General features: G+C 28.8%; 4 protein-coding genes across 4 annotated transcripts in view; 2 read left to right on the forward strand and 2 right to left on the reverse strand.

The window, feature by feature from the left end:
* Positions 1–23,772, forward strand: part of LOC100209077 (structural maintenance of chromosomes protein 4) — a 91,948-nt gene that overhangs the window by 59,384 nt on the left and 8,792 nt on the right. Inside the window, exons 29-31 of the mRNA XM_065788492.1 lie at positions 10,953–11,072; positions 22,978–23,055; positions 23,161–23,316. Coding sequence (XP_065644564.1) covers positions 10,953–11,072; positions 22,978–23,055; positions 23,161–23,316 — 354 coding nt within the window. The remainder of the gene's footprint in view (positions 1–10,952; positions 11,073–22,977; positions 23,056–23,160; positions 23,317–23,772) is intronic.
* LOC124809692 (uncharacterized) lies at positions 3,850–5,046 on the reverse strand. The gene is made up of 3 exons (XM_065788496.1): positions 4,431–5,046; positions 4,230–4,306; positions 3,850–4,137 (listed from the first exon to the last, which is right to left on the reverse strand). Exons 1-3 carry the CDS (start codon positions 4,804–4,806, stop codon positions 3,880–3,882), a joined length of 711 nt encoding a protein of 236 aa, XP_065644568.1. The 5' UTR covers positions 4,807–5,046; the 3' UTR covers positions 3,850–3,879.
* LOC124809426 (uncharacterized) lies at positions 5,149–6,063 on the reverse strand. The gene is made up of 3 exons (XM_065788495.1): positions 5,948–6,063; positions 5,669–5,825; positions 5,149–5,598 (listed from the first exon to the last, which is right to left on the reverse strand). The coding sequence occupies exons 1-3, from the start codon at positions 5,981–5,983 to the stop codon at positions 5,294–5,296; spliced, it is 498 nt and encodes a 165-aa protein (XP_065644567.1). The 5' UTR covers positions 5,984–6,063; the 3' UTR covers positions 5,149–5,293.
* LOC136075043 (uncharacterized) lies at positions 6,937–8,482 on the forward strand. Its single transcript, XM_065787266.1, has 2 exons — positions 6,937–7,626; positions 8,225–8,482. The coding sequence occupies exons 1-2, from the start codon at positions 6,937–6,939 to the stop codon at positions 8,480–8,482; spliced, it is 948 nt and encodes a 315-aa protein (XP_065643338.1).

The raw sequence follows: 23,772 nt of genomic DNA on the forward strand, positions 1-23,772 counted from the left end.
TTTTAAAAAATTTTTTCAGTGTTATAATTTATAGCAGTTAAATATATGTTATGATATATATATATATATATATATATATATATATATATATATATATATATATATATATATATATATATATATATATATATATATATATATAGATCTATAGTTTGTTGGCTTTGGGAAGAGCGGAAGGAAAAAAGTGATTCTTACGCCAACACATACGTCACTTTTAATTACTTTTTACTTTCGTCCAACATTTTCGTGTTGGACGAAAGTCAAAACCATTAATTTAATTACAAATTAATTGTTATATAAAAAACCCACAAAAACGCAAATTTAATTGACCAGAATGTTTTTAAAAACATTCTGAATGTTTTTAAAAACATTCTGAATGTTTTTAAAAACATTCTGAATGTTTTTAACAATATAAACAATGTTTTAATTTTTTTTTTTTTTTTAATAAAATGTTTTTATTTTTATTTTTTTTAATAAAATGTTTTTACTTTTTTTACTGTAAATCATGCGCGGAGTGTTGCTACATCGACTATCTTATAGCCTGACTCGCAAGGGAGTGCTGCTACATCGACTGACAAATAGCCTGACTCGCAAGGGAGTGCTGCTACATCGACTGACAAATAGCCTGACCCGCAAGGGAGTGCTGCTACATCGACTGAGGGTTTGGTTGGGGCAGGCAGTCTATCATTATTAAAAAAAAAAAATTCAGGTCTTGCATTTTAATTTTTACTTTTTGTCAACAAAATATGGAAAAAACTTTCAGACAACATCTAAGGCTTCTTTATATATATATATATATATATATATATATATATATATATATATATATATATATATATATATATATATATATATATATATATATATATATATATATATATATATACATATATATATATATATATATACATATATATATATATATATATATATATATATATATATATATATATATATATATATACATATAAATATATATATAAATATATATATATATATAAATATTAATATATATCGGGCTGATATCGTCTTGTTATATTGACAAGGTTCTTATTGAGATTTTTTCCAAAATTGAGATTATGGCTTTATTAGATTATTTGTATCATGACAAACAAAACACTTTACAAACTAAAATTTACTGCAAACTAGCGTGAAATAAGTAAATTACCAATGTACCAAAGTTCTATATGTAGATTTAGTTTGACAAGGTTCCAACTAACAGGTTAGGGTAAACCCTAACTGCAGACTATTCCATATTTTTTTCAGTTAAATGATGATAGAAAATTTCATGATCATCAAAAATTATATAAAATTAGTTGCAATATCAATTTATAGTGTTGGCGTTGTCAACGTAAAGTTTGACATTCATTGGAAAAAAAAATTACTAAATGCTAAAATTCACTATTTTTTACAAATCTTTTTTATGTTACATTGCACAATAAAAAGTACTGGTTTCTATCAGCGTTAAAATCTTTTTTAAAAAACACTTTTAAAATTTAATAATGACAATTCCGTCTTCTCACAAACATACTGTTAGTCGATATAAATACATTTTGCTGCACATATCCTTAATTGTCAGTCAATGTAAGGATGTTCAACTGTGTCTAGCCCCCAACGGTCAGTCATGCATGTTTATTACCCATCACTTATCTCTAATGGTCAGTTAATGAATTTTTAATTTTGAATATAATTGATGAACAAAATAATATAATTTTAATTTATTACATCATTTAAATTAGTGATATTAAAAATATTGAATGATTTGTAATAAAATGTTTATTAGCGATGTTATAAAAAAAAAAGATTTTTAAAATGATTTCAAAAGATTTTTCAAAATACTGTAAATTAGGATAGTAATGTTGCAAATGAAGCTATTCTTTAGGAGAAAAAGATTTTTTTTGCCACTAACTTGGCAGCATATTATACAACAATCAAGCAACAATACTGAGCATTATGGACTAAATCAAAGGTGGACAATACCGACAAGCATTTTTCTAGTACTTTTTGCAAGATATTGGATGTTGTGGCAGAGGAAGCATTTTTCTAGTGCTTTTTGCAAGATATTGGATGTTGTAATAGAGGAAAAGCGACATGAGAAACTTAGTTACTTGGTCTGACTGCTGCATTCCTCAAATCGGAACATTATAATATCAAATAGTGAGTTACATTACAAAATACTTACTTCCTAGTTATTCATATTACTCCAAATATTCGTGTTATTACAAAATACTTACATTTATGTATCCAGAAAGTGGATCAATGCACATATTTAAATTAAAAAGCTTACAAAAATAACTGGTTTTTTTAGCCCACTTGGATCAATAAGGACCCTCAAACAAGTTATCAGAAAAAATCTTTATCATTTTTAATATGTTATTCAAATGAATCCACAAGACTTCAAGGACTATTGTTTAACAGCAAAGCTATTTAACTACAAATAATTCCTTTTTCTAAAATTGCTGTGCCAAAATTATTTATCCATGATTGAAATGAACCTATGACTTAAAATGATAAAAAGCTTTTAGCTTTTAAGCCATAATGTAATGGTTATTAAATATAATATAACGGGTAAGACAATATGGTAATTACTGTTTATTATACTATTGTTTCATTTACAAAGTTTAAAAGTAGTTAACTACTTCAATCACAAAATTTAAAGAAAATTTTTCTAACTACCTTTATAGTCACAGTTAGAACCTTGTCATAGTGAAGATATGACTATTTCACTATGACAAGGTTCTAACTGCATTTTGGGATTATTTATTTTTCAATGAAGAGTAAAACATTTTTTAGCTACAAATAGTGATACTAAAGGCAAATGCTTATGTTATCATGGGTGAAAAATATTATCAGTACTAATAAATTTTTATGGCAGGAACAATTTTTGACATCAATTTACTCAAAACTATTCTCGGATCAGTTTGTCAAGCAAATGCGACGATATGTAGAAAATGAAACTATGCGACTTTCACAACTTTAAGTTTTATGTTTAAGAATCTTGTGCAATAGGGTACAGTGAGATTTATATGTTTTTGAAAAAAATAAAATTCAAGCTTAAGAAAAGGTGTATTCCTATGTAAAATTTAATTTCAAGGTAGGTTTGTTATGGACCACTTTTTGATCAGAAAACGTCTTGATACCCAAATTTTCATATTTACACATTATTAAATGAAAAAAACTTAAATTATTATAAAAAAAATAAAATCCGTTTTTATGTAATGAACTCTCCTACACTAGTCAATTCTAGGTCGTTTAGGTTGAAAATTTGATTACTTAAAAAAATTTGATTACAAGATGTTAAGGACTATTATACAGACAATATTATGAAAAGAACAAATTATTTGGTGTACGTCCTAATGAGAAAATCAATTTTTAAAGGGGATCAGGGCAACCTTTTCCCCCGCCCCTTGCCCCCTTTTATTTATTTAAAAAAAAAATTAATCCATCTTAAAAAAAATCAAACTTCAGATACATAATCAAAAATTCAATAAAAAATATCTTGGTTTTCAAAAGATATGACTATTTAAAGAAAAACTAAAAAAAAATTAAGTTCATTTTACATTAAAATATAGTGTAATATTCATGATATAAAAAAACCTAATCTGCAATATTATTGTATAACATTGTATAACATAATTTTAAATATATAATTATATTTTATGGCATAATATAAAATCATCTGTTGTATATATATAATATATATATATATATATATATATATATATATATATATATATATATATATATATATATATATATATATATATATATATATATATATATATATATATATATATATATATATATAATTTATGTATATATATATATATATATAATATAGATACTTATAATTTATGTAATCAATAGCAAAGAAAGAATCTAAATTCTATGACTTGAATATTCAACTATTGCCTTTCTAAGAAGCTCTGCATGGTTCTCTCTGAACTCTGAAGTCGAGAATCTGCTCAGTGTTTTCAACATATTATGATAAACAGATTCAGAACATTGCTCAGAAAATACTCCTAATGGCAGCTTAGTTCTATTTAAAAACATGACAAGATGGTGTTCAATTATATGACCTTTCCATCCCATAGAAAGATTGTGGTTGAATGTAGTCTTCACATACTCTTGGTTTTCCTAAATTAATATTTTTAAAAAATGCCACTTAATACACACAAAAATTAAAACTTTATTTTTAAATGTATGAGTTGTTTATACATAACTTTTACCTTCAACTTCCTTATATATGCTGCAATGGCATCAGCATAACCGTCATGGAGTTTCATTCCGAAACACATGTTTACTACTAAATGTAAATTTTAGTGTCATTTGTGAGAAATTGCTTTTGATTCAATAAATATTTATTTTTTAGTTATAATATACCTTTAATATATAAATACTTTGTAAAAATAAGTAAATTTAAAATTTACCTGTAGAAAAAGACTTTAACAGTTCAACAACTGGATGGTAAGAAGTAAAATTATCTAAGATAAATTTTTCCAAATTTGGCAAAAGCCTCCGTATTTTGTTTGCATTTCTACCATCTAGTCCACCTCCATTATACCCATGCCAAATAACTCCATGTTTTTTTAACCAGAGAGCAACATCAGGTTCTTTACACAAGACATTTGAAATCTCTGTTATAATCTTCATCAGTAAATGAAGTTCTGGAGGAGGGATTAAATCAAGCACATACATCTCTCCAGACTCAACCAGGAGACATGGATATATAACATTTTTGTAGAGTTGCATAGAGCTTTTTTTAAATCCACTTTCAGCAAAGTTTTTATACATGTTTTTTAGCATATTAAAGGTTCTCAGTTCTCCAAGATTTATTTTATCACCATCACAAAATAAACATGAATATTTTCCGCCATGTCCTGACAAACCCAAAACTATGTTGAGTAATTTAAGATCTGCAGCAAGGTAAAACTTTAAATCATTTAGCTTTGTTTTTTCTATAAGAATTTGAAGATTTGTGTGGCTTTCGCAAACATTTTTGGCAAAAGCCAATACTATAACTTTGTTCACTCCAGTATTCTTGGTTTCTTAGGAGTCATAATTTACTTCTCTGTTAAAAACATTCATAATAACTTTTAAAGATCCTTGGCCACTGTCTATTCCTACACGAATAATAATATTATCGATTTCTAGTCCCCTAGCAGTGCAAATATGATTAACTAGAGATATTGGATCTTTGACGTACACTAGATCTTTAATGACAGTTTAAATAGTTTTAATTTCTTTAACTTTATTATTGGATAAAAATTCCACTTTTTCCACTGAGTAATAGTTATCTAGAGCATGTGACAAAATACCTAACTTTTTTGGAAGAATTAGATTCCACACCTAATCTACCAAAATCTTTTCTTAATTCCATTGCTATTGAATCAATAGTACAGTCTGACATATTATACTTTCTTTTGATATTATAGAAAGTCTGGGTAGAGATAGTTTTAAGAGTTGGTTTTTTCCCAATCTGCAGACTTAAAGGAGTTCCTCCAGTCGACAATGTAACAGTGTTGTCTAACTCAATATTTTTAAATTGTTGAACTTCTTTCAGAGATTTGCTAAGTACTTGCTCAAATGTTTTTAAACCTAAAAATTTGTAAATATGTTTTAGGATTACATAGTTTAGGTTTAGAAAAAGCTATAATTAAGCTCTTACCTGTTGACATTAGCAGTATTTTTAGGTTCTGTACAATGTCTCTTTTACTACAGGGATGTCGAATTCCAGATCCAATTCTCTGATAACAAGTACAACAAATTTTATCTATAACCTCCTTTGGTATACCAGGTTCATTAATATACATGTTTAATACATCCTAATTAAAAAAAACTATACTTATTTAAAATATATTTATTTAAACTATTATAAAAATTATAATTTTATAAATGTTTTAAACGTAAATAACTGAACTACATATATGACTTCTTTATAAATTACCTGAAGGTTTATAGATTTGGATTTATCTTTTGACATGATACAGAGCGGGCAATTACATGTAGACACTGTATCACCTATATTTATTTATATAAAAAAATGTTTATTCATGTTACCTACAGCTTTTATTATATGCATAAGTAAGTACAAGTATTACCTTTAAATCTTGGGAGTAATTTTATTCTCTCTGATGTGAGCAACCACCTCTCTAAAGTAACCAGTGATAAAGATTCTCCTTTTTTAGCAGAGTACAAGTAAATCTTACAGCTTGGACATAACCCAATAGGGTTGGAAAGCAGTGTCGGAGTATAGTTTGTGTTGGCATACAGTTGAATCAAAATTAGTAAAGGATTTCCAGTTACAAGTTCAGTACATTTTAAGTTCTTATCACCACAACAAACACAAATAAGTTTTCTTGAAGAGAAATGATCCCTTGGTTTGTTTAGCATGTTAACTATATTAATTATGCTAGTTTGAATGCAAATAAATAATAAATATGTTAGATTTTTAACTAAAGCATATACATACATACATATTAAATTTAGCAACACTTTGACTATTTTTACTTTATATGGTCATATCTTTTGAACGCCAAGATATTTTTTATTGAATTTTTGAATACGTATCTTAAATTTGATTTTTTTTTTAATAGTATAATTTTTTTTTTATAAATAAAAGGGGGCAAGGGGAAGGGAAAGAGTTGCCCTGATCCCCTTTAAAAATTGATTTTCTCATTAGGACGTACACCAAATAATTTGTTCTTTTCATAATACTGTCTGTATAATAGTCCTAAACATCTTGTAATAAAAATTTTTTAAGTAATCAAATTTTCAACCTAAACGACCTAAAATTGACTAGTGCCTAATAAGCGCAGCGCCGAATTAATTTTAAAATATATTTTCACTTGGCTCTCCGCTGTATAAAACTTTATACAAGATCGTAGTCAGTTACTATTTTATTTGTTATTAGTTATTTAATCGAGATATTTATAAATGTCGAAAGTTAAGACTAGATCATCCACCACTGCAATTTCAGATTTTATTGGACCTGGAAAAGATTTTATTCCTAGTGAGCTGCCTACAAACAGAGCAGTTATTCAAAAAGGAATTTTACTAAAAGAACAAAAAAGCATAACATGCAATCTACACCATAATACATATTCTAACAAAGATCTTGCTAGCGATCTGATTCTGTTTGTTCTTGCTCAATGGAGAAAAGCAAATGTTAAGTTTCAACAGCCAGTTATTATTGGTGAGAAATCGCTTTATTATAGAATTAAAACCCTTTGGGAGAAAGTAGAAAACGTTGAATGGGGAAGAACTAAGGCAAAAGTAAAAGAAGAACTTCTATTGAAGTTAGATAAGCTAATGGACCTCATAACATGTCCTCATAAGATACTTCTGTGTGAACATGATCTGTCTGGGTGTTCTTCTCCCCAAAATTGTAAAAGTAAAGCACATATAATTTGCACCTGTATTTTTTCTAAAAAAATTCCAACTATGGAGCTCAGGTGGTTATACAGTCAAAGAAATAAGACAGGCGAAAAGTCTGACATGCAGATGGGACATGCTGATAAGATTGAAACAACAAAACTTAGAAAAAAATATAAGAGAAAAATCAGTGACGAAAAAGCTTATGAGAAAAGAATGAAAAAACTACAAGATGATCAAGCATCCTTTGAGGTAAATATAATTTCATAATAATAAATATTTTCTTTGTTTATATAGCAAATTATATATATATATATATATATATATATATATATATATATATATATATATATATATATATATATATATATATATATATATATATATATATATATATATATATATATATATATTATATATATATATGTATATATATATATATATGTATATATGTATACAGCGTATATATATGCATGTATATATATAAATATATATATATATATGTATATATATACATATGTATATATATACAACGTATATATATGCATGTATATATATAAATATATATATATATATGTATATATACATATGTATATAAATATGTATATATATATATATGTGTATATGTATATACATATATATATATATATGTATGTGTATATATATATATATGTATATATACATATATATATATATATATATACATATATGTATATATGTGTATATATATAAATGTATATATATATATGTATATATAAATATATATATATATATATATATATATATATATATATATATATACACATATACATATAAAACAAAAATAAAATTTGTAAAAGTTTGGTTTTAGGTCACAGAAAAACAAGATATAGAATTACATGAAGAATATCAAAAAAATATTTCTCCTGATATTTCTCTCAATGACAACTATAATCCAGTTAATGTTAACTTTACTTTAAAACAAGACAATGAAATTAAATTGTTGGTTGAAAGGCTTTTAAAGGATAAATTAGGTGTCTATGCTTTCCTTGTAACACGATTTTTAGAAAAGAAGTCACGAAAAAACACTATGTCAATAAAAAACACAGCAATGGCTAGTATAAGGTAATCATATAGATTATTATTTTGTTGAGCAGCAAAAGTTAGGATGATGAATTAATAAAAATAAATATAAACTAGTTTTATTTTATAGATTTGGGATTTCACCTGCTGCAACTGCAGCAATTGCTACAAGTTATCTGCAAGATTTAATTGAAGCAGGATTTCTCACCCCTGAATACTCTTACCTTGCTTGTGATCCTTCTAAGTTAATGAGAGCGAGAAAAAAAGTCATGGTAGTAGCAAAGAATAATGACCATTTCAATCTTCCAAAAGCAGATAATATTGGCATTTACTTTGATGGAGGAAAAGATTCAACAAGAGCGATGATAAATGATTCAAATGGACAGCTACATCCTATTATTATCAAAGAGCAACACATTACTGTGACTATAGAACCTGGTGGTCGATATCTTGGTCATTTTACTCCAAATGCACATACTCATTCAGATAAGCCAGCTAAAAAGATTGCTGAAGGTGTTTATAATTTGCTGCAACAATATAATCTTACTGAATCATGTTTAGTACTTGGAGCTGACAGTACTTCAATTAACACCGGCTGGAAAGGTGGTGCTATAACACATCTTGAAAAGCTGTTAGGTCACAAATGCCACTGGGCCATATGCATGCTTCATTCAAATGAGTTATTTTTGCGTCACCTAATAGAAGGAATTGATGGACTAACATCATGTAGTACTGGCTTTGTAGGTCCTGTGGGAAAATGTCTTGCTGATGTTAATAAAATGGAGTACAATCCTCAATTTAAAGCTCTTCCAGAGGGAGAGAGCTTTGTTGACATTCCAGAAACAATACTAAAAATTATGTCAACAGATCAAAAGCAAACCTACAAGTTATGCAAAGCAGTTAAGATCGGCGTATTACCACCTAATCTTAGAGAAATTCAATGTGGCCCCCTAAGTCATGCCAGATGGCTCACTACTGGCATGAGAATAGTCTATATGTGGACAAGGAAACATGACTTAACTGATCAGAATTTGAAAAATCTTGAGTTACTTGTCTTATTTTGTTTACAATTTTACTTTAAACTTTTTTTTGACATAAAAGTTAAAGACAGACTTAAAGATGCTTCCAATCACATTCTGTCTCAATTGAGAATTCTTAGAAATCAACCTGTTATAGTAAGAGAAATTGTGACTCCCTACATCCAGCTAGGCGTTTGGTATGCGAACCATGAAAGTTTATTAATCTCTTTATTATCTAGTAATAATGCAGAAGACCGCAACTTTGCAGTTGACCGAATTTTGGAACAAAGGGGTAATGATATCCTTGGAGACATGCGAATCAGACCAAGAAAAACACCTAAACTGAACTTTGCAGCAACTACTCTCAAAGAGCTAGTCAAATGGGAAAATGGTGTAGTACAAGAACCTGTTTTTACTTGTTCGCTCACTAAAGATAAGTTAATAATGCTAAGATTGACACCTCTAATAACTCCTTCTGTTAAAATTCATACTCAAAGTACCGAGCGTGCTGTAAAACAAGTGACAGTAGCATCCATGTCAGTAGTTGGACCAGATGCAAGAGATGGATATATTAGAGCTAGAGCTCAACATAGAGAGTTGCTACCTATTTTTAAAACAAAGAAAGAAATTTTAATAAATTTTCAATGTCAATAGATTTGAAAGATATCTTATTTTATTTATTGTTTTTTTAATAGTGTTATAGTAGTGTTATCAAAATATTATTTGGGTAAGGTGGGATAAACCTCCTGTTTATTGGGGAACCGCATCACTGGCACCAGCTTTATTTCTAATGAAACAAAAAAAAACAAACTGTTATAAGCAAATTTGTTAATCATTAAAACCTAATTGAAAATTGAAGACCCCCTCCCCTAAAATGTCCAGAATCTGCATTGCTGGTAGGATTCATGCAAGATAATGACTTTGAAACAAGTATAAAAAAAAATTGCAACTGGTCTAAAAACATTATTTGCATTTAATATTTCATCGCAATGAGAAAGAAGAACATGTAAAACATAATAAAGGACAAGTGTGACAAATAAGATTTTACTAAATTTTGCAATTTCTAAAAGTGCAAATTTGGGTATCAAAACTTTTTCCAATCAAAAATATTTTTAAGTAAACCCTATTTAAAATTTGATTTTACATAAGAATACACCTTTTCTTAAGCTTTTAGAAGAAAAAAAAATTCTCGCTGTACCCTATTGTGCAACCTCTAAAAATACATACATATATATATATATATATATATATATATATATATATATATATATATATATATATATATATATATATATATATATATATATATATATATATATATATGCATTTTTATATGTAAATATATATATTATGTATATATTTATATATAATTACATATATATATATATATATATATGTATATATATATATATATATATATATATATATATATATATATATATATATATATATATATATTTATTTATTTATTTATTATAAATGGTATAACTTTTTTAGCTGGATAAACTTGTTTTACACAAAATTCGAAAATCTTATGTAGAGTCAGAATCACAACATGAAGAATTGGTAAAGCTTACAAATGAACAATTAGCAGATGTTGATGACACAGCCATTGCAGTAAGTTTAAAATTTTTAATTGATATTTGAAGTGTTTTATATATATATATATATATATATATATATATATATATATATATATATATATATATATATATATATATATATATATATATATATATATATATATATAGAGGCAATTCTGCGAAAGTGGCACTTGTAACATTTGACACTCTTTAAGCTCATAAAAATATCATTCACGTCACGTCATAACCGTGACGGTCATAATGAAAAATCCAATGTTTAAAAACAACATATAAAAGACACAATCAATGGTGTAAGAAAAAAAGTATAAATGATTATTAAAAATCATGTATATTATGTTAAAAAAATGCACTATAGCATTATCGAAGTTCCTTATGTATATATGATGTGATTTTTAACGCTAGACAACAGGACTGTATATATGCGTTGAAACACATTTATACAACTCTTGCAACTTTAAAACCATGCTGTGGTATGATAAAATGATTTATTAAATAACTAACTGGATTAAATAACTTATTTGCTTTAAAGTATTTTTAAATAGTTAAAAAAAAAAGTTAAGGAGTTTAATATGTGTTTTCATAACTTTTTTGCTTTTTTCCCCCTCTTTCTCATGGAATAACCCATATTAAGGGTGCGGAAAAAGTGTCTGTACAAAAGTATAATTTAACAAAAATATCTGTATGGTATTTTCTTTCAATATATAGTGTGTTTTTAGTATTCTTTTGTATTCCTTCGTATTCTTTTAGTATTTTTTAGTATTATTTTGTTTTAAATTAAAGTGTAATTTGTTTCTCGTCTTGTACAGGAACTTTTGCTGTTTTTGCTGTTTATATTTTTGTACGGGAACTTTTTCTGCACCCTATATATATTTGTATATATATATATATATATATATATATATATATATATATATATATATATATATATATATATATATATATATATATATATATATATATATGTATATATATATATATATATATATATATATATATACATATATATATATACATATATATATATATATATATATATATATATATATATATATATATATATATATATATATATAATATATATATATATAAATATATATCTGTGTGTGTGTGTATATATATATATATGTATATATATATATATATATGTATTTATATATGTAATTATATATGTATGTATATATATGTATATATCTGTATTATATATATATATATATATATGTATTTATATATGTAATTATATATGTATGTATATATGTATATATCTGTATTATATATATATATATATATATATATATATATATATATATATATATATATATATATATATGTGAGTGTGTGTATATATATATGTATATATATATATATGTATATATATATGTATGTATATATATATCTGTATTAAATATATATATATGTGTGTGAGTGTGTGTGTGTGTATATATATATATATATACATATATATCTGTATTATATATATATATTAGGGCTGTTCATGTGAACACAGGAAAAAATTTTTTTTTTCGGATTTGAATGCATAGTTGTTTATTTTGTGCCATTTGACATAGTAATTGACTGTGGAAAAAATCTTTCCAATCAGATAATGTTTAGGGGGTGCTCAATGACCATAAAGTTTTACGAAAAACGTCAAAAACGTGTAAAAAGTTCCAAAGTTCCAAAAATTTCTAGAACCTGGTTAGTTAGATTTTTTCCACTGAAATATTGTCTGATTGCGTGCTATATAGATTAATTAAAGTGCAGCAGATTAACTGTCATCAGGGCACCAGACTAAAAAATGTCTGCTAGTGTTTAAAACAACTGTGTTTATATCATTTTGTTAAAATTTGTATTCATAATTTTAATACTATTATTTAACTCAATTTAGAATTTGTTCAAACAGAATAAAAAGGTTTACAAGTATAAATATTATTTTTATTTGGAATTTCAGTTTGACAACAAATGTATTAATATTTTGATAGTACCTAACCTTAGTAACCTATTACAGAAAACTAGCATGGTAGTCTGGTAGTGTATTGTTTGTTATTAAGTGCAGATAATAATAATTTCTAATTTGAAAATATTTATTTAATTTCTTTAGTAATAATTATTATAATATATTGCTGCAGCTGCATAAACCAACAACTGAATGATAAGTTTGTATAATATGGTATTGAGTTTTGATTTTCTCATAATATTGGCCTACTTTTTGACATTGCCCACAAGGATGCTGAAACCATGATCAGAATTGAAGAAGATAAAGAATTTTTATTGGGTCAGAGATGTCAGAGAAAAATGGTGATGTTTGGAGAGGACAAAGAACTTTCAAAATTAGAAGAAAGAAATGAAGCAAGGAAACAAGCAGAGAGAGAACGAAAGCTAAAAGAAGAGCAAAGACAATCTGGTGCGAGTGCAATAGTTCCTGTTATTGAACCTTTACATGACGAAAGTTATAGTGATGACAACGATAACGATGCTGTTGATAATGACAAAATGGTTGATAGAGATTTTGAGATAGAAATCCCTGTTTATTACAGACAACAAGTCAGTAAAGCAAGTTCTTCAGGGTCAGCTGAATCAAGTTTAGCTAGTACTCCAAAACGACAATGTATCTTAGATACAATTCTTGACTCGCCTGATGTTTCATCAACATTAGACAGAATTAATCTATCTGACACAAAATTTACTATACTAGCAGCAGCAATTGCAAGGGCTGGTGGACAGAACCTCGATGATGGATCATTGTCACGTTCTACAGTCCGTAGAAAACGAACCTATCATCGATCAAATATTGAAGCCACTGTTCGAACTGAATTCTGCGATTTGGACAAACCACCATTAATCGTCCACTGGGATGGCAAACTGATGATAGATCGTACAAATTCTGCAGCCCCTAAAGCAAATGTTGATCGGCTATCTGTAGGTGTGACAGGTCACAATGTTGACAAAATACTTGGAATAGCAAAACTATCAGCTGGAACTGGAGAAGCCCAAGCAAAAGCAGTTATTCATCTGCTTAATTTCTGGGACATAATTGGTGATGTTATTGGAATGAGTTTTGATACTACAGCCTCTAACACTGGCTCCAAAAATGGTGCATGTGTAGTTCTAGAGAAACATATAGGTAGAAATTTGTTATATTTCGCTTGCAGACACCATGTTCATGAGATCATAGTAGCAGGAGTGTTTGGATCACTATTTGGACCATCATCTGGTCCCAACATACCTCTTTTCCAGAGATTTCAGCAATATTGGCCCAAAGTTAATCAAGGAAATTTTAAACCTCTGGATGACATTCGAATGAAAATACCCCTGGTGCAAGAACTACAAAATGAAGTGATTGCATTCCTCAAAGAAAACCTGCATGTTAAAATGCCAAGGGATGACTACAAAGAAATCATGGATCTCTGTCTGTTAATACTTGGAAAATTGCCTGATCAAGAAGAGAAAAATTATCATTTCAAGATCCCTGGTGCTTATCACATGGCTCGCTGGATGGCCAAGGTTATTTATTGTTTTAAGATTTATTTATTTCGTGAAGAGTTCAAGTTGACCACAAAAGAGGAAAAAAATCTCTGTGAATTTTGCTTATTTGCTAGTCTGGTTTATGTAAAATCTTGGATATCATGCACAAATGCCAGCGATGCTCCAGTTAATGACTTGTTTCTGTTTCAGCAACTTAAGCAGTTTGCAGTTGTGAATAAAACGATTTCCGATGCAGCAGTCAAGAACTTTCAAAACCATTTGTGGTACCTTTCACCAGAATTGGTCCCACTAGCTTTGTTTTCAAACAAACTTCAAACGGAAGAGAAGCGAAAAATGATTTCCAACATGAAATTTCACGGTGAGAACTGGTCTGAAAGGTTGATCAAATTAAAGAACATTGAAAGTCTAGAGAAGAAATCTCTGGACATGCTGGTGACATCAGTTTCAGCAAGTGCGTTGCGGTCAATGAAGGTTGATATTGATTTTCTGTTCAACAACGATCCAGCTACCTGGAATGATTCCCCAGAATACCAAGAAGGAAAAAATTTAGTATATTCATTGAAAGTAGTAAATGATGCTGCCGAACGATCTGTGGCTTTAATGTCGATGTTTAATGAATCGATTACAAGGAATGAATCTGAAATGCAGAGGTTAATTCAGGTGGTTGAGGATCACAGAAAGCGAGTGCCAGATGCCAGAAAGTGTACTCTGAAGAGTTATAGTCCTCGCTAGCATTAACATTGCACGAACTATAACATTACGATAATTAAATGTTAATTGCTCATATGTTTTTTTGTTTATAATTCGTATTTTAATCAATGACAAAGAGTCAAAAATCCTAGTGTTTTATTTTGGAAAAATTCTGATATAACAAAAACCGCAGAACTTTAGTTGTATTGCAGTATTTTATTTCATTAATTTCTCTGCTAATAAACCAGTCTAAAGTGGATGTGGATTGTAATTTGTATTCAGAATTTAATATTTAGAGATAATTAAAACTGATCAAATCTGAAAAATCTAATTAACCGGGTTTTAGAAATTTGTGGAACTTTGTTACTTTTTCCATGTTTTTCACATTTTTCGTAAAACTTTATGGTCATTGAGCACCCCCTAAACATTATCTGATTGGAAAGATTTTTTGCACAGTTAATTACTATGTCAAATGGCACAAAATAAACAACTATGCAATCAAATTTGAAAAAAAAAATTTTTTTGGACAGCCCTAATATATATATATATATTTTTTTTTTAAACATCTTCAATTTCAACAAAGCTGCAAGCAACCACTAATTAAAGTTGGAAGGTACTGGAAGAGAAAAGATGAAGATTGTAGAACAAGATAACGATTGACAGACAACTTGAAGGATTGCAAATTATATGAATCAGGAAAGCAAGATGAAGGATGCGAATTCCAAAAAACTAATGTTCGAGGAAAAAAACTAGACAAATAAGATATTTTAGAACACTTAGGAACAGTCACAAAAAAAGGATGAGACTTAATTGAATGACGAATAACACCAGAATAAATTTTAGTAGATGACACAAGAGATGCTAGCTCTTTCGAGCAGTGCGCATTATAGAATTTGCAGAAAAGAGAAAGAGAAACAAAATTACAACGATGTGATAATGGTTGGAGTTTGGCTGCAAGAGCAGGTCCAACTATGTTTACAATGTGTTTTTGCATCTTGTCTAAAAGAGAAAGAGCATCATTATATCCGCCCCAGATATGGCAACAGTATTCCATACAAGGCCAGATTTGAGATTTATAGAGATAGAGAATAGAATCCAAGTAAGAAAGCGTCGAGCTCGATAAAGAGATGCAACCTTAGCAGATGGTAATTTTGCAACTGATTGAATATATGGTTTCCAAGAAAGATCAAAAGTAAGAGTTTATCCTAGAAGATGAAGAGTAGATGACTGATCGAGTACATCAACGTTCATAAATATAGGAAGATCTAGATTATTGCGATAACAATTGGCTGAAAAAAATTGAGTTTTATCTGTATTGAAGTTCACCAGCCACTGTGAGCCCCATGCTGTAGCAGAAGTGAGATCCTTTTCAAGCTTAAATGCCCCCTCCAAGCAATCAGAGAGTGTTGGTTTCTTATCACGACAAGAATAAATGATAGTATCATCAGCAGACAATACCATCTTAGATGTGAGAATATTTAAAAGATTGTTAATGTAAATTAAAAAGAGTAGTGGGCCAAGGATAGAATCTTGAGGAACCCCTGAAGTTACAGAATAAGAAGCAGAGTGCTGTCCATCGAGGACAACTTTTATACTACGATCGGAAAGGAAGGAATCAATAATCTTAAAGATGTTGCCAGGTACACCATAAGAAGAAAGCTTATGGAGAAGACCAGCATGCCAAACTTTATCAAAAGCTTTTGAAATGTCAAGAGCGATGGCCTTAACCTCTCGACCTTTATCTAATGCTCTATAAAACTTATCGGTTATTACTGTTAGCAAATCAGCTGTAGAACAAGAAGATCGAAATCCATATTGATGGTCAGAAAGTAAGTTATTAGATTCATGACAAGAGATTAAGTGTTTGTTAATTAAAGATTTAAAAACCTTGCTTATGATAGGAAGAGGACTGATATGACGGTAGTTAGACGAATTAGATCGCTCTCCAGAATTTTTGAAGATAGGGATAACAGATGCTGCTTTCCAGCAGGCTGGAAAACAAGACTCTGATAAGCACTTGTTAAATAGTTTTGAGATTATAGACGACAGCTATGGAGAACACTTCTGCAAGCCTATAACAGGTATGTTTTACGGGCCACAAGCTGTTGAAGAGTCTAGGCAAGAAATCACTTTAGATACAGAATCTGGAGTGATATAAATGTCAAGCAATGGATCAACCTATTCGATGGCTATATCAGGTAGAACCCAACTAGTGGAATCAAGAGATGATATTGATGAAAAGTTCTTAGCAAATAATTCAGCTTTGTCTTTAGGTGAGGTGACAAAGTCTGAACCATACAAGAGAGGTGGAATTAAAGATTTGCCCTTATTATTGATATTATTAAAGATTCTCCAGAAGTCACAAGAGCCTAATTTTTGAGATGAGATATGAGATTTCATGACCTGAGAATAGCAGGCTTTGGCGTTAGACAAAACGGTTTTACAATGGTTTCTTGCAGTTATAAACAAACGTCTGTTTTCTGGAGAATTGTTTTGCTGATAGATATGGAAGTAATGGTTTCGATTGGCAATCACATAAGCACAATGTGAGGATAACCATGGGAGAGAGTGAGGCTTGACCTGGAATCGTCGAGAGGGAATAAAAGATTCCATGCCAGCCAGAATCCACGAAGTTATGTAAGAAGCGCATTTGTCGACAGGAAGACAAAAGATTTACCCAAGGGCCATCACAAAGAAAATGGTAGTTGTAAGAGGTACGATGATAGGGAGATTCTGATGATGAAGAAGAATGAGATATTAGTTTTAGAGAGATCAAACTGTGATCAGAAGCACCTAAGGATGAATGTGGAGAAACTAAGCACTGACTAGGATCAGAAACAAGACATAAGTCGAGTAGAGAAGGTAAATGATTCAGGTTGTCTGGAAAGCGAGTTGGAAAGTTGACTATTTGAGTTAGCGATTAAGAAAGGCAAAAGTTGTGGGCTTTAATGCCTGCAGAATTACTGACACTAGAGCCAAGCCATTCAGAGTTGTGAGCATTAAAGTCACCGTAAACAACTATATTAGCTGATGGATAAAAGAGAGGGCTTGGTCAATATGATCAGAAATAACATCAAAAAGAGTATAGTCTTGAGATGAAGGAGAGCGATATAGAACAAAAAGAAAGGCGATAGAGTGAAGTGGTGCTAAACGAAAGCACATAAAAGAATATTCTGTGGATTCAAACCTAGTTGCATGACAAATGGGTGAATTCTTACGAATGTAAATGCCCAGGCCAAGCATGTGACTATTGGAGTCTTTACGAATTAAAGGAAGATAACCATCAACACTAAGATGGCAAAATGAGACAGCTGAACTCAAATTAGTCTCACAAAGAGCAAGTAGGTCTGGTGAACTTTGCAAGAGATAAGACTCAGCAGAAGAAAAGTTACTTCGAAGACCACGAATATTAGTGAATGATAGGTTTAGAGAACTTAGTGATGATGATGGTTTTTTGTGTTTTATAGTTTTTAGTACTATATTCATTTTTAAATTTGTTGAAGAACTTGACTCAAAGCGTAGATAGTACTCAGAACACTGTTTAATAGCCTAAGCAATTGCCTCATTACTATTGATAAACCCTAAGCCGTAACAATGGGCTCCAAATGTGGCCTCCGCAATATACACCAAAGGTATAAACAGGGACACCACCCATGCGCAACATGGCACTGTTAATACTTTGATATTTTTCAGCTGTTGATGGAATCAGCCTCTCTGAGAGCTACCACAGAGTTCGGGAAACCTGACTACCAGGCGGCCTCAGAACCATAAAACTGAATTTTAGAGCTGTACCCTCATTAGGAGATAATAGAATGAGTTGATTAGTCATAAAAACAGAGACACAAGCAAAACCCATGCATTGAGTCAAGAAGATCCATCATTCAACATCCTAAACTGGGATGTTGATATATATATATATATATATATATATATATATATATATATATATATATATATATATATATATATGTATATAATCATCATCTGTGTCAAAGATATAATTAGATATATAGAGTTTTATACTTCTTATTTATGCATTAAAAAAGGATTTTGTGGCAGGTTTATTTCCATTTAACAACAGGGTTTAAATTTGGATTTTTTGATAAACCTAAATCTCCTTCTGGAGCTCAGTGTGCTTTTTAAACCTGAGTAAAGCCAATGATATCATATGGTTAGCAAATCTATTTTCAAAAGATATTTTGTTAATACAAATGTAGAATTAATTGTTAGAAGGTAAGAGCAGGATCATTAACTTTACATTAGCTTGGTACTATTAGGTTGGTACATTAGCTTGGAACTATTAGGTTGGTACAATAGCTTGGTATTATTAGGTATGCAATTTACATTAACATTTTTATTTATCTTGTGTATAATAGGGAATTGTTTATCAGTTATTTAAGGATTAAAATATTTTTTCTTTAATGTTATTTGTTAACATTTTTGCTAAAAGTGGAGTTAAACCTAATGATGATGCACTAGCAGATCCTAGAAAGTGTAGTTGACTTAATGCAGAGAAAGGATCATTTACAATTTTCGTGTTGCACTGTGTTGTTATGAGGTTTTGTTTTGTATATACAAACAATGTGCTAATTTCTCCATCCAAACTTGATCATAAATAGCAATGACTTTTTTCCGTGATGATATATTAATGACTGTCCGTAATATTAGATGCTGTCTGCAAAACTGTTAGTTAAAAAGTTTTTCACTTATAGAAGAGTAGAAATTAACAATACCAAAAGTAAGAAATTTGTTAAAATGTGAACTTTTTATTAAATTGTTATCAGTATAACAATTTCAACAATAATTCTCAATATTTTGCAAAACAATAACAAAAAATATTCCTAATATTGCAAAAATGCGGTAAAAAATATATTCATGACTAACACCCTGTGTATGTATGTATGTATGTATGTATGTATGTATGTATGTATGTATGTATGTATGTATGTATGTATGTATGTATGTATGTATGTATGTATGCATGCATGCATGCATGCATGCATGCATGCATGCATGCATGTATGTATGTATGTATGTATGTATGTATGTATGTATGTATGTATGTATGTATGTATGTATGTATGTATGTATGTATGTATGTATGTATGTATGTATGTATGTATGTATGTATATATACACATACAAAATTCTTTGAAAAATACTGTTTTTGCAGAGAAAATCAAAACCATTTGTTAATTTTTGCTATTAACTTATATCGCCAACTTATGTATTAAATCTCAATTTGTCATAATACACCCAATTCTAACATAATGCAAGTATAAAAAAAAAATCAAATGTAAAATTGCATTTTAAAATTAAATCTTCTAATGAAATTAATTTTGACTAGCCTTTATGTCGGTTATTTCGGTTTTGTCACCGAACTAGAGAATCCAAAATTTTGGTTTATTTCGGCTTTTCTTTCTGTTTTGGTCGATCAATAGTATTTACACACCTATAGAAAAGGTGTTAAATATACTGCTTGTGGTAAAAAATGGCTCTTAGCTACTCTATGATATCTAAATTGAAAAAATTAAGGTTAGATTATAACAAAACGCATTAATTTAATTGAGGAAACTAATTAAATTCAATGTTTTTTCAAAAAATCACAAAAATGCAAATTAAATAACTATGTTTTTATTTTATTTTATTAAAAATAAAAACATTCTGAAGGTTTTATTTTAATTTTTTTACTTTACAACATACGCAGAGAGTATAGCTACATTGACGATATATGTGTGTGTGTGTGTGTGTGTGTATATAAATATATATATATATATATATATATATATATATATATATATATATATATATATATACACATATCAACTTGTTTCTCCGCGCAGCGGCCTTGTTCGTCAAGGTTCGTGTTCCGGAGTTTTAGAGTTGAGAGAGGGTTATAACCACAATTAAGTAGCCTCCTCATCTGTAGTGGCCTTCTGGGCCTTGGGGAGGTGAATTAACATTAAAAAAAAAAAACATGCACTCACACACATATATATATGTAAATATATATATACAGTTGCGAAAAATAAAATAATACCACTAAGCGTATTTTTCTTTTTGTTAAGAAAACACCATGCAAAATAAAATTTTTTTATAGCTTTGCTGTTTAAAATATTAGTTAACATTATTTTCTAAAACAAATCATTTTGGAAAAAAAACTGCTTGGTGTTGCTCGATTTTAATCAAAAATGCCAATTCTGACCGAAAAATAAAATAGCACCACACACTCTTTTGTTGTAAAATACTCTGATAGCGGTAAAAATAATTGTGAAAATAGCAAGTGTTGGTTTTTTTTGTTGCTGTTTTATTCGTTTTATCTTAGTGCATATTAGTAGGAGACATTTACATATAAAAATGGGACGCAGAAAGCATTGAAGTGCAGAAAAATGAGAACTGATCCGAAAGTTGATATCAGCAGGGAAATCTTATAGATAAGTTGGTTGTTTAATTGAGTGTTCCAATAAAATGATAAGAAATGCCATAAAATTTCAAGAAAAGCCTGAAACACGTGGTCGAAAATGTTCAACATTGCTGGCCAATCGCTTAGTCCAACAGGCTAAAAAGGAACCTTTTAAAACAGCTACTGAGCTGAAAAAGGACTTTAACATCGATGCAACAGTACAAACAGTTCAGAATTGTCTACAAGTTAATGGATTAAAAGCCTGTAGCCCCAGAAAAGTTCCACTTCTAAGTGCCAGACATGTTGTAAAGCGTATTGCGTTTGCTAAAAAACACTCAAATTGGTTACTCGAAAAATGGAGGAATGTTTTATGGACAAACGAAAGTAAGATTGTGCTTTATGGTGGAAAAGGCTCTCGGGCGTATGTCAGAAGACCGCCAAATGCAGAATACAATCCAAAATAAACCATCAAAACTATTAAACATGGAGGTTGTAATATAATGATATGGGCATACTTTCCTTATTACGGAGTAGGGTCCATTTAAAGTGATGCTAAAGTGATGTTGCCGTATGCAGACTATGAAATGCCATTGTCCTGGGTGTTCCAACCTAAAGCACACTAGCAAGAAGGCGAAGAATTGGTTTGGAGTGGCCAGCACAGTCGCCAGATCTTAACCCAATCAAGAATTTGTGGGCTGATGTTAAGGAGGTGGTTGCTGCTGCCAAACCCACCACAAAGTAGTCACTTTAAAATGTAGTTAAGGAGACATGGAGGAAAATTCCGCTAAAGCGATGTCAGGACTTGGTTAACTCGATGCCAAGATGTTGTGTAGCCCTCATTGCCAATAAAGGTCACGCTACAAAATACTAATATGTTAAGAAATAACTAATATTTATTGTAAAATGTTTAAAAGTACACATTAAAACTGTGGTGCTATTATTTTTTTTCGGGTTTTATTTTTTTTTGAATTTTTGTTTAATAAATGAATATTATATAATAAAACTTGGATATTTTGTTTTTTATAAAAATTATAAGCCATTTTACTTTTAAATATGTATTTAAAAGATTTTCAAATTATCAAAAATAGTTAAAAATTCTAATTTCAACCATTTTTTGGTGGTGGTTTATTTTTAGCAGCTGTATATATATATATATATATATATATATATATATATATATATATATATATATATATATATATATATATATATGTATACATATATATGCAAATATATAGATATAAATATATAATAATTTATATATATATATTTATATGTATACATTATATATATTTATGTATGTATGTATTTTCATATTTATGTAAATATGTTTATATTTAAATAGTACGAAATTACAGTACTTTCAGAAAAGTTAGCTGAAATGAAACCTAATATGGCTGCAATTGAAGAGTACTTTAAAAAGGTAAAAAGTTTTAAAAGTCATCAATAGTCAATATTCTAACCAAAAACGAACTATTTTTCAGTATGTAGTTATAATAAGTTATTGAAAAGAAGAAGTTTTTTTTAGGAAGAAATTTACCTTGAACGTGTTAAAGAACTTGAAACAGTGACAGAGGAGCGTGATTCTAAAAGAAAAGATCTTGATAATATGAGAAAGAGAAGACTTGATGAGTTTATGTCAGGATTTGTTATTATAACAGCAAAATTAAAAGAGATGTACCAGGTATATATAACATTGTAGTGATTGTTATTTTGGAATTTTGTTTTGGAATGGGGGATTTTATTGCTTATTTTATGTTGAGTTTTATGTGTTTTATGAGTTAGTTAGGACAAAAAAAAAAGAATGTTGGTATCATCATTCTTTTTTTTTAATGTCTTTACTAAAAAAAATAAGCTTCTTAAAACAAATCATTTAAGATTTGATATAAGAAATTTATTTTAAGAAAAATTATGTAAAAGATTTACATATTTGAAATTAACAGTAAATAAAATAAAATTTTCACATTAACACATTAACCTAAAAATAAACTTTTCAGGTTAATGCGTTTTGTTACCCATGAAGTAATATACCCATAACCACTAAAGGCGCAAAATCATGAAAACATTAAATATGAAAATAATGAAACTTTCATTCAGTATAAGTTTAGAAATAGTGTTTGTGGTGTATTAAATGTATTTA

This window comes from Hydra vulgaris, chromosome 01 (assembly GCF_038396675.1).
Source record: "Hydra vulgaris chromosome 01, alternate assembly HydraT2T_AEP".
Classification (NCBI taxonomy): Eukaryota; Metazoa; Cnidaria; class Hydrozoa; order Anthoathecata; family Hydridae; genus Hydra; species Hydra vulgaris.